This window comes from Vespa mandarinia, chromosome 7 (assembly GCF_050613455.1).
Source record: "Vespa mandarinia isolate Hongniang chromosome 7, ASM5061345v1, whole genome shotgun sequence".
Lineage (NCBI taxonomy): Eukaryota > Metazoa > Arthropoda > Insecta > Hymenoptera > Vespidae > Vespa > Vespa mandarinia.
The window spans coordinates 5,466,258-5,477,500 of record NC_140816.1 but is presented as its reverse complement, the minus strand read 5'-3'; the positions used below and the strand labels follow the sequence as shown (position 1 = coordinate 5,477,500).

Below are 11,243 nucleotides of genomic sequence, written 5' to 3'. Positions count from 1 at the left end.
ATTTTTCAAGTTTATTCGAAAATTAAAAATAATTGTATACAAACAAATAAATGGTAGAAAAGGATAAAAAAATACATATATATATATATTTTTTTTCTATGTGAGAAGATAAAGTAAATTTATAAATAAATTTATAACTCACGTATACTCTCATCCACACACACACACACACACACACACATATATATATATATATTTTTGTACGAAGAAGAGAAAATGTATCTTACTTTGATAGAAATAGTGGAAATAGGGAAAATGTTATTTACTCGAAGACGAACTGACTTCGAGCTTAGAGGTAGAAAATCCAACGAACTCTGTCGTTAAGAACGATTTATCCCAACGGGAAAGTTTTGGATGAACATCGTGAAATTAAATGGCGAAAGGGAAATCTCGTGAAAGACAAGTTCCGTTTCCAACACGTCGACTACTGAAATGCGAAACCAATGCGACGACGACAACTAACCGGGAACTCTTGATAAACGTACACCGAGAGTCATTGAATGTATATATCGTGTGAGTCAAATGTTAGAGAAAAATGCTAAAGAAAAAGAGAAAGAAAAAGAAAAAAGAAAAATAGAAAATATTTCTCTGTTCGTTTATGTGAAAGATAGAAAAAAAAGAGAAATCGAGTTAAAAGTTTCGTTTCGGATCTATACAGTTGAGTAATATATATATATATATATATATATATATATATATATATATATATATATATATTTACAGGAAGTAACTATGGCAGCATCGAACGTTAATTCTAGTTTTAAATTCATTATGAACAACATGGTTTCCATCCTTCCTTTCTCTTTTTCTCTCTTTCCCTCATCATACGTGAACACGCAAATATTACTCGTCCATTACACACTTTATCTAACGTTCTAAGTTACAACTTTGATAACGAGTTCGAAGACGATATATATATATATATATATCGATATATATATATATATATATATATATATATACATAGGTATGGTGAACTATATACATATACACACACATATATACATATTCATACACACACGCAAAATACATATATATATATATATATACATATATATGTACGTATGTTTGTGCATATGTTTATATCTGCATATGTGTGTGTGTGTGTATACATGAGTTATAAATTTACTTATAAATTTACTTTATCTTCACCCATAGATATAACTAATAATCTTTTTAACAAAAATATTAAACAAGATATATATATATATATATATGTCTTCATAAATACTTCACCGTTCTCTCATTTATTATTATTATCTTAGTTAGATAACATGAACATTCGTAAAAATATATCTTTTCATTTGTTATAATAATATTAAAATATATGTGAGATAAAATATATACGATTTATTGGGAAATTGATCGGATCGTGGAAATAAATCTAATCGTCATCTATCGAAAATTTACCATCCTTTCCGGGTTTATCAGTAAGGTTGAAACGAAGACTTTCGTAATTACCAAAGATAACTTCATTGTCAGGATCCATTGGGATAACCTCCTCGTCGTCGTGCTTGATTGCTATCTCAATGTCCGGGTCAATTTTTCGATAGAAAAAATACGGTATGTTCTCCTCAGCACGTGCCATCTCTTTCAAAAACTCTTCCGTGCCGATTCGTTTCGTAAGAGCCTGTGTTTTTATTTTTCTTTCATTTATACAAGGACATAAGCAAACGAGAGATAAGATCCATCGATCGATCCAAGAACGCGAAATAGTTCATCTCATAGAGAGAGAGAGAGAGAGAGAGAGAGAGAGAGAGAGAGAGAGAGACAGACAGCAAAGAAAGAAAGAGAGAGAGGAAGAGAGAGGGAGAAAGAGAAAAGAGAAAATTAAAATATATATAATAATAATCACCGAAGAAATTTATTCTTCATAAAAGTATTAATCTTCTTCCTTTTTCTTTCTTTTTTCTCTTTCTTTTTCTTTTTTTCTTTTTTTTTTCCTCCCCCATCCTCCCTTTCTCTTTTCCCTATTTCATTGACGAATTGTTGTATCAAAATAAATGTTAACGACGAAAAGTTGCAACGATATTTCTTTCTATTCGCATTTTGCTACATCGTAAATAAATAACTCGAAATTATACGTGCGAAATATTTTTTCAATCGAATATTATCGACTTCAGCTATTTTATAATCGTTTACTGTTACAAAGACAAAAAAAAGAAAAAGAAATTCATGATAAAGAGGGTAAAATAAGAAAATGAAAAATCCAAATTGACGTGTCCACCGATTGCAAGACAAAAATATTTCCTTTTGAAAGGAAGATCGACAGAAAGATCTCTTTCTAAATAAAAAAAAAAAAAAAAAAGAAAGAAAGGAAAAAAAAACAATAAGAAAAAAAGAAAAGATGATGAAATATACATGGTGAGATATACGTGTATACATACTTGCTCTTTTTTTGTTTGTTTGTTTGTTCGTTTGTTTTTTTTTCACATGATTCAACAACGTACCATCATTTGAGAAGGTTTTATAGGAGGTGAAAAACACGAGTTCCGTTTAGCTCTACCCTTCGAATTGTTCAAACACCGTTTTAAACTTGCCTCCGGGTTTTCATCCTTCAAGATACCACGTAATTTTGCCGTAGACATGATCGTTCTACCTACGATCTCTTTGATCGCCTGAAAAAACAATCGTTTTCAAATATCTACCATCAGGTATGTAACGTTTGACGTATACGTAGTGTCAACAAAAAAAAAGGGATTCGTTCGAAAAAAAAAAAAAAATATTTGGTCGAAACATTTTTTCGTGCGAATACATTTGCACAAAAATTTTTTCAACTTCGCTTAAAATAAGTATTATATATTACTATACTGTATTATCAACTCTTTTCTGTCCTTTTTTCTTATCTTTTTTCTCCTTTTTTCTTTTTTCTTTTTTTTTTTTTAATATCTCGTATATGTATGCACATATATATATATGTATGCACATATATATATATATATATATATATATATATATATATATATATAGTAAATGTATGCAATTATGTTTGCCTATTTTGTTTACACAAACACGCAAATACGCAAACACACAAACGTTCAATAATTTTCTCTTCCTTTTTAGACTGTTTTATACTATTTTAAATATTTGTGTCATTGTCTATTTACAAGTAATATATAAATATAAATATAAATACATACATATATATATATTTTTTTTTTTTTAATTCTGAAACCTTTTCTTATTTTAACACCTCATATATATATATATATATATATATGTATATAGTAAATATATGTAGTTCTGCTTTGCATTTTGTCAAAAAAAAAAAAAAAAAAAAAAAAACAAACCAGCCAATTATTTTCTCTTTCCTATTCGTCTTTTCTTCCAGTCTCCCCGCCCCTTCCCAACCTCTCTTCACCCTTTTTTCTCTATCTCTATCTATATCTCTATATCTGTCTTTATTTCACCCTATCTATCTCTGCCTTTTTCCATGTCCAATCCGAATGGAAGCCCATCGAAACGGATAAAATCCTTGAAGCGAAAAACGCATTCAAAGGACCGATTCTATTATATATCGTTCGGGTATTTGCATTTTCTACAATTTATTTGTTTCTACAAATAGAATTGGTTCGCCAGCGAAAGGACGATCTCTGCTTTTATAGTAAATTTCCATTGTATGCCCGTAAAATTCGGTATATGCGAAATAAGTATACTTATTATTAGTGGACGGATGTGTTTTTTTTTTTTTTTCTACAGAAAGACCATGTCGCTTTAACTTACGACGAATCAAAACACAACTTTCATATATTTTGTATTTTTTATACGAATAAAACTGTCGTATATCTCCGTCGTATATCTTTTCATTTCTTATTGTTTCATTCTTTATTTTTTCTTTTTTTTTCATCCCTTTGTTTATTTTGAAAATCATTCGTACATCGAACTTATCGACGATCACTCGTTACACATACTCATACGTACATAGATATATTTGTACATAAATAAGTACATGATAATGGATTATGCATTTATTTATTTAATTATTTTCTTTCATTTGTATTTGTTTTTCCTTTTTTTAAATCAAGAAAAAGAAAATGGAACAAGAGGAAATGAATATCGTAGAAATAAATTTCTTACCTGTTCGCCAATTTCCATCCAATATTTGAAATAGGATCGATAGATCGTAGCTTGGATGGTAAAATTTCTAATCATTTCTTGCATCTCCTCGACTGTTTTTGGTATTTCTAATTTCTACGAATAAAAATGAGAAAGAGAAAGAGAGAGAGAGAGAGAGAGAGAGAGAGAAAGAATGAAGCATAGATCGACGGACAAACAAATAAAAAGATATACAATCGACACCATAGAAGATGGACGAAAAAGATAAAAAAAGAAAATAAATAAATAAATAAATCTTTCATCGTTCCATTGTGAATAATATAGTGATCATTCGGAAAAATACGATACGGAACGAATTATAAGGAATATCGTATCGGTTCTTATTACTCTAATCTCTATCTCTAATCTCATTTATCATTATTCCATATCAAAACGAAGAAAAAGAAGAAGAAGAAGAAGAAGAAGAAGAAGGAGAAGAAGATATCCATTTTCTATCGGTGAAGCCGTTTTTATATTAACGAGCTATGAATTAAACGTGGATACGAAATGTAAGGTATTGCGGATAGTGGTTACTTCGATAATATCCGTAGGATCCTTTTCTTTCTGAATTCCAAAGGGTTCCCATTGTATTCCCAAGGGCCACTCTTTCAGATACTCGGACGTATCATCATCGACTATCTCATCCTTATCCTTCTTTTCGACGATTTCATCGTTTTCTTTTTTCTCTTCCTTTTCCTCCTCCTTTTCCTCTTCCTTTTCCTCCTCCTTTTCCTCCTCCTTTTCCTCAATCTCCTCCACCCTCTCTTCCTCCATTTCCGAGATAACAGCAGTACTAATGTATGAAGAAGCACGCGTTATATCCTTCGTTCAGATTAAAAGTCCGATCATCGTCATCGGTCATACCCATAAATAATCTTTTTCGTTCTTAGATATATCACAGTTGTTTTCATTGGAAAAAAAAAAAAAAAATCATCCTCCTATCCGTTTGTCTATCGATCATAAATGTCAATCTCTTTTAAACAATTTCTCCCCTCTTATTTTATATCAATCCTTATCCTTCCTTCTTTTCGAACTAGATAAATCTTATGGTTGATTAACGACAACTCGATTAATTAATATACATCACTATGAGAATCTGATTCTTCGTTAATATTTTATATATTTAATTGTAATCACAATCAAAATAATAAAGATTATTGATCATCTACGAGAGTTATGTAAAAATGTCTTACGTGTTTCTATTTTACACGCTTATGTTAAAATGAGAATCAATGAATCTTTTTCTCTTTTTTTTTCTTTTTTTTTTTTTTTTCCCCCATTGCACGCAACAAGTTAGAATTTTCTGTAAACATAAAGAAAAAAAAAAAAAAAAAGAAAAGAATAGAAATATTCGTATCTTTCCCCATTAAGAAGAGTTCGTTCGTCTAACTAAAAAAGTAAATACGCATAGTGAAACGTTACTTCCAATATATTTATTTAAAATAAACGAATCAATTTTCTTCCAATTCGTGCAACAAGTAAGATTTCGTTGCTAACCAAAAGAAGAAAAAAAAAAAAAAAAGAAAAACCATAAGAAGAAAGAAAGAAAAGAAATATTTGTTTCTTTCCCCGTTAGAGCAATTTTTACGTCCAATCAAAAAGTAAATACGCATCGTAGATGTGTTTCTTTCAACACACTTATCTGAAATAATTGAATCAAATTTTTTTTTCCATTCTGAGCAACAAGTAAGATCTCGTTGCTGAACAAAAGAACATTTGTTTGTTTCTTTCTCCTCTTTGGTGGTGTTTCTCCGTATAATAAAAAAAAAAAAAAAAAAAAAAAAATGAAAAAAAAAATTGAAAAATAAGAAAGTAAAAAGGAAAAGTAAAAAACGCAAAAGAAAAATATATTAAATGATATCGAGTTATACTTTAGATCAAATTTATTCGTATCACGATCCTACTCACGAATCTTCTTCGTTGGTAGTCTCCTCCGGTTGGTCTGCACCTCCACCCATACGTTCTTTCCCCTCCTCATCCTCCTCCACCTCCTTCTCCTCCTCCTCCTCCTTCTCCTCCTCTTCCTCCTTCTCCTCCTCCTCCTCCTTCTTCTCCTCCTCCTCCTTCTCCTCCTTCTCCTCCTCCTTTTCCTCCTCCTTCTCCTCCTCCTCAGTTTCGTTCACTATCTTCTCATTCACCATTTCTTCTTTTTCCTCGTCCTCCTCCGCGATTTTCTCGAGTGCACGTTCTTCTCCTTCATCTTTCTCCTCGACTGACTTTTCCTTACCGCTTACGATGTCTGCGAGCACTTGTTCAACTGGCATGACAAATTTTTGATAAAACATTGATGCTGTTAGGATGAATCATACTTTCAAATCCAAAATCGAATTTATGCCTTTTACGACGGTACGATACTTAATATACGATCGTGACTGATGGATAGAGGCAAGACATCGTATAAAAGAAAAAAAATAAAAAAAAATAAAAAAATAAAAAAGATCTAAATAAAAAGAAAAGAAAAGAAAAGAAAAAAAGAAATAGCTAAAATTATACAGTTTCAATTAAAAATTATATCCATATTGTATTTTGAAAACGTCTAATAAAAATTTTTCATTTTCTCTCGTAACTTTATTACTTTTATAATATTAAAGAAAAAACTATTTAATTAAATAAGTAAATAGATAAATAAATAATTATATATATATATATATATATATATATATATATATATATATACAGATATTTAATATTTTGTATGACAAAATATATCCTTGAAAAATAATTAAATATAAGAAAAAAAAAGAAAAAAAAAGAAAAATGTAGTAATCAGAAAGGATCTCTTTTTTACCACCTTTGCCTATCTCTTTTTTTCTATATCAATGAAAAACTTTTGGAGATTACGATCGAGTGACATAAAGTAGCCCCTGTGAATCGAATTAAATCGCTTGAATAATAGGAGCGTTTTATTTTCAAGAAAGATTGTTCAACGTGAAAATCGCCAGAGGATTTGCCAGCTTAACTAATAGAAAATTAAAGGGAGAAAGATGAGACGTACTTCAAGGATAAAAGTCGAAGGGATGAACAGAATATCGAGATCGTTCGAGGTAATCAAATGATTCATGGCTTTTCAATTAATTGGGATCGACGATTCTCTGTTTTTTTTTTCTTCCTTCTTCTTTTCTTTTATTTATTTATTTTATTTTTTTCCTTAATAAGGGAAAATCAATCGTAGTGCTTGATTTTCTTTTTTTTTTTTCACTACAAATATTCGCATTTTGAAAATCGTACGAAAAATAATTAGACTCTTGATATAATGGGCAGGATAAAATCGAATGGAATATTAAATATAATGGTTAAGAGGTTGGGAGTAGGGAGAGTAAAAAATGGGTCAAGTAGAAATAATTATTTACGAATGGTTGGATTATTAATTTTTGGAATGCATAGTAAAATAAAATGCAGTACCTACACTTTTTTAATTTTTTTAACGATCTGAGTAAATAATCATCCTATATTGTTGTAAATAGGATCGTTTTCTCTCTCTCTCTCTCTCTCTCTCTCTCTCTCTTCTATTATCTCGAATAAAGCATTTTCAATTTTTATATCACGATAATAATACTGCAATATTTTAATCTTAGCTATTTAATTATATCTAATAATAAACCGAGACGTCTTATATCATTTTTTTACAAATGGATTGTACATAGTATTTGTAAATAAATTAATAAAATATATATATATATATAAAGAATATAGAAGAGATTATTGCAAGCATTGTATTAAAAGAGATAGACAGAAAAATGCAGAAATAGAGTGAGAGAGAAATAGAGAGAGAGAGAGAGAGAGAGAGAGAGAGAATGCTTGCTTTATAATCGAAAAATTTACTTCTGCTAACAATTTCGTCGAGGATTCGTACAACCACCTCCTTTACTTCGTAATAACATCTTATCTACTGTTTCACATAAATCTTGAGAACTTCATTAAGAAAAACAGAGGGAGTTAAAGGATAAGAAAAAAAAAAATAAATGAAAAAAATATTCACCCCATTCAACCACCTATACTCTCTCTCTTTCTCTCTCTCTCTCTCTCTCTCTCTCTCTCTCTTTTTCTTTCTCTCGTGTCTTAATCGTGTATCTTAATCAAATGTAACATTTTTCAAAATAATATCTAAAATATCTACAAACGTTTGCTCTCTAAACGATATAAAACGAGATAAAAGTTAAAAAATAAATAGACATATACATATATATATATATTTTTATATATACATATATATATATATATATATTTTTTTTTTTTCAACAAGAAATTTGCTAATTATTGAAGATTATTATACATTAATTTCAATAAGAATGAAAAGTGCGAGATAAAAGATAAAACTACAAAATAGAAAATATTTTAAAGTTTATTGGATTAGATTAATAAATTGGATGATGTAAATATTGCGTTTCGTTGAAAAATTATAAAGCGTATCTCTCGTTTCAAAGTTTAAGAGAGAGAAAGAAGAGAGAAAGAGAGAGAGAGAGAGAGAGAGAGAGAGAGAGAAAAGGAAAAAGAAAGAAGGAAAGAAAGAAAGAGAAGGAAAGAGAAAACTCTTGAAACTCTTCAAGAAGATTTCCCAGCCTTTTCGCGAAATATATCTATATTAGCAAGTGAATCAAACGATATGAAAAGGAGAGTTCTGTCGTCTCCCGAGCGAGACATAAATATTGATTAGTTGTTTGTAAAAGGAAGGCAGAATGATGAAACGCTTATAACTTGGTACTCGCTATAAATCAGACGTTTCCGCTTAAATCATACGATCTCTTTCTATCTCTATCTATCTATCTCTCTTTCTCTTTTTCTTTTCTTTCCTTTTCCTTTTTCTTTTTCTTTTTCTAAAGGAAAAATACTTTCTACGAATATTAATATGCCAAAAGACGCGAAAAACGATACACATATATATATATATACATTTATTTATTTATTTATTTATTATATATATATATATATATATATATATATATATATATATAAATTAATATGCGAATGAATAGATCATTCGTTCTCAAGTTACATCTGCTAACTCAATTATCATACTCAAGTGTGTACTTGGTAAAAATCGTAAATACTTTACCACTGATAAATAGAATGAATGAGCGAGAGAGAGAGAGAGAGAGAGAGAGAGAGAGAGAGAGAGAGAGAGTGAGTGAGAGAGAATGAAAACGAGAGAGAAAGAGATAAAAGAAAAACAGATAAGAGAAAAAGAAATAGGAAGAAGCAGATCGTCGCCGTATCTTCCAAGTTAATCGAATAAAATCTACGTTTATCACCGAAGCGAATGCGTTTCTTACTGTCGTAAAAATCCTCAACTCCTTCCGGATACTCGATTCCGTCGTCGGCAATGGCGTCCTCCTCGTATGCGAAAATCCTTCGTATTTCTTCGATCATCTATGAATATCGATCAGATTAAAACATAGACTGTGTGTGTGTTTTTTTTTTCTTTTTTCTTTTTTTTTTTCCCCCATTAACAAAGTCATAAATATAATATATATTTATAATATAACGAGAAATGATTACAATTAATTAATAAAAATTTTTAATCAAATCTTCGTCATCTATTTCTCTTTAATTATTTTTCAACCATTTTGTTATATAATTTATATGATTTATATTATATGCTCTGTTTAAATGCAATCTATGTCCCTTATGTAATATTATGTATTAATTTCTACTGTGATTTTGTTGAATCGTCTCGTTTAAAAATTAATAATCATATTTTATTACGACGATATAATAATCTTTATTCGAAACACGTCCGTACCTCTCCGTAGTCGGCTAGAAACTAAATTGTTTATATCGTATGTAAGACGTACGTAGATATCTCGTCACTTTCCAGGAATTGTTGTTATTCATAAGACCTTCATTGAGGACATATATATATACATATATACGTACTTAACTATTCGTATATCTTATGTATGTTTCGATTCGCGTAGGACAAAATGTTTATTATTGTACGTTGTATCTTGTATGTTTATTACTCGACTTTAACGATAATACGTATCATTTCTACGAATTGGAATGATCTAATCTCTAATCTCTTTAATCTTTTCATTAAAATTTGATTAAAAATTTTTCTCTCTCTCTTTTTTTTTTTCCTTTATACAAACACAAACGAATTATATGTATTTTACTTAAGAAGCAAAAATTTTGATTAGATTAATTTGTTCTTCTATTATAATAATAAAGAAACAGTGATAGAGAAGAAAAAAGAAACGATTTACCTCGGGTTGCAATTTCTTTAGTTCCGAAATATATTCCTCTTCGATTTCTCTCAAACGTGATGCCATTCGTATAAAAAGGTTTATGTGTGAGCACAACCATTTTTGCCATAGCTCAGCTTCGTCGCTTATCTGAGACAACCAAATAGACCAAACTCGAAGTTTCTCCGATGGGGCAGCGTATATACGGAGCATCGACTCTATGATTTTTCTAGTCGCATATCGAAGCAAATATATATATATATATATATATATGTATACATATATGTATATAAATACACACATATGCATATATCTACCAGTAGATATAAGATAAATAATACGGATTGCTGGTACTCGTACAGTTATTGGCATTTTGAATTATTTTTCTGTGTAATAACAAAAGTTCTGCAATAAAACTATGAGAGGCAATAAAACTAGAAATATAAGTTTGAAAATACATGGAATTTACACACACACACACACACACACACATATATGTATATATATATATATAAAATTTTCTATCATGAAGGAAGATTTTGAATAAATAAATAACATGATCGGTTATAGTTAAACGTCAAAGATAACTGTTAGAAAATATTATATGTTGTTCTAAAATGAAAATAGAATATTGGAATACAAAAAAAAAAAATATGAAAAAAACAAAGACGAAATTACTATTTTAAAATCAAAGAATCTTACGAGATTAAAAATAGCATATACATATATATATATGTACTACTTAGCTATCTTTAAATTCGATCTGCAAACATCGAAAGATCAAGACGAGGATAGAACACGTTTGTTCCGTTTTTGAACGATGTTAGTTCTCTTAGGAAATTTTCAATGTATATTCTGAAAACGAGTAATCATTCGGCCTACGTACTTACACTCATGCATGTACGCACGTGCACACACACACACACACACACACAATATGTATATATACACACACAAAAACACATG

At 29.4% G+C, this 11,243-nt stretch overlaps 2 protein-coding genes across 3 annotated transcripts in view; both read right to left on the bottom strand.

Annotated features, from left to right (window-relative positions):
- Positions 1 to 6,096, bottom strand: part of 5-HT1 (serotonin receptor) — a 134,299-nt gene extending 128,203 nt beyond the window's left edge. For both annotated transcript variants that reach the window (XM_035863592.2, XM_035863595.2), the window contains exon 1: positions 6,004 to 6,096. The gene's annotated coding sequence lies outside the window, so the exon portion shown is untranslated. The remainder of the gene's footprint in view (positions 1 to 6,003) is intronic.
- On the bottom strand, positions 1,081 to 10,681 carry LOC118440487 (uncharacterized). The gene is made up of 7 exons (XM_085658348.1): positions 10,299 to 10,681; positions 9,366 to 9,462; positions 6,093 to 6,352; positions 4,630 to 4,917; positions 4,078 to 4,191; positions 2,451 to 2,618; positions 1,081 to 1,630 (listed from the first exon to the last, which is right to left on the bottom strand). The coding sequence occupies exons 1-7, from the start codon at positions 10,647 to 10,649 to the stop codon at positions 1,385 to 1,387; spliced, it is 1,524 nt and encodes a 507-aa protein (XP_085514474.1). The 5' UTR covers positions 10,650 to 10,681; the 3' UTR covers positions 1,081 to 1,384.
- Positions 10,682 to 11,243: the final 562 nt, after the last annotated feature.

What these genes read in the sequence shown, in the direction of transcription:
- LOC118440487 (XM_085658348.1), bottom strand. Translation starts at nt 10,649, where the DNA reads ATGCCAATAACTGTACGAGTACCAGCAATCCGTATTATTTATCTTATA. An exon ending in TAAAGAAATTGCAACCCGAG is followed by an intron (nt 9,463 to 10,298) that starts GTAAATCGTTTC and finishes CGATATTCATAG; the next exon opens with ATGATCGAAGAAATACGAAG. An exon ending in AGTTGAGGATTTTTACGACA is followed by an intron (nt 6,353 to 9,365) that starts GTAAGAAACGCA and finishes TTGTCATGCCAG; the next exon opens with TTGAACAAGTGCTCGCAGAC.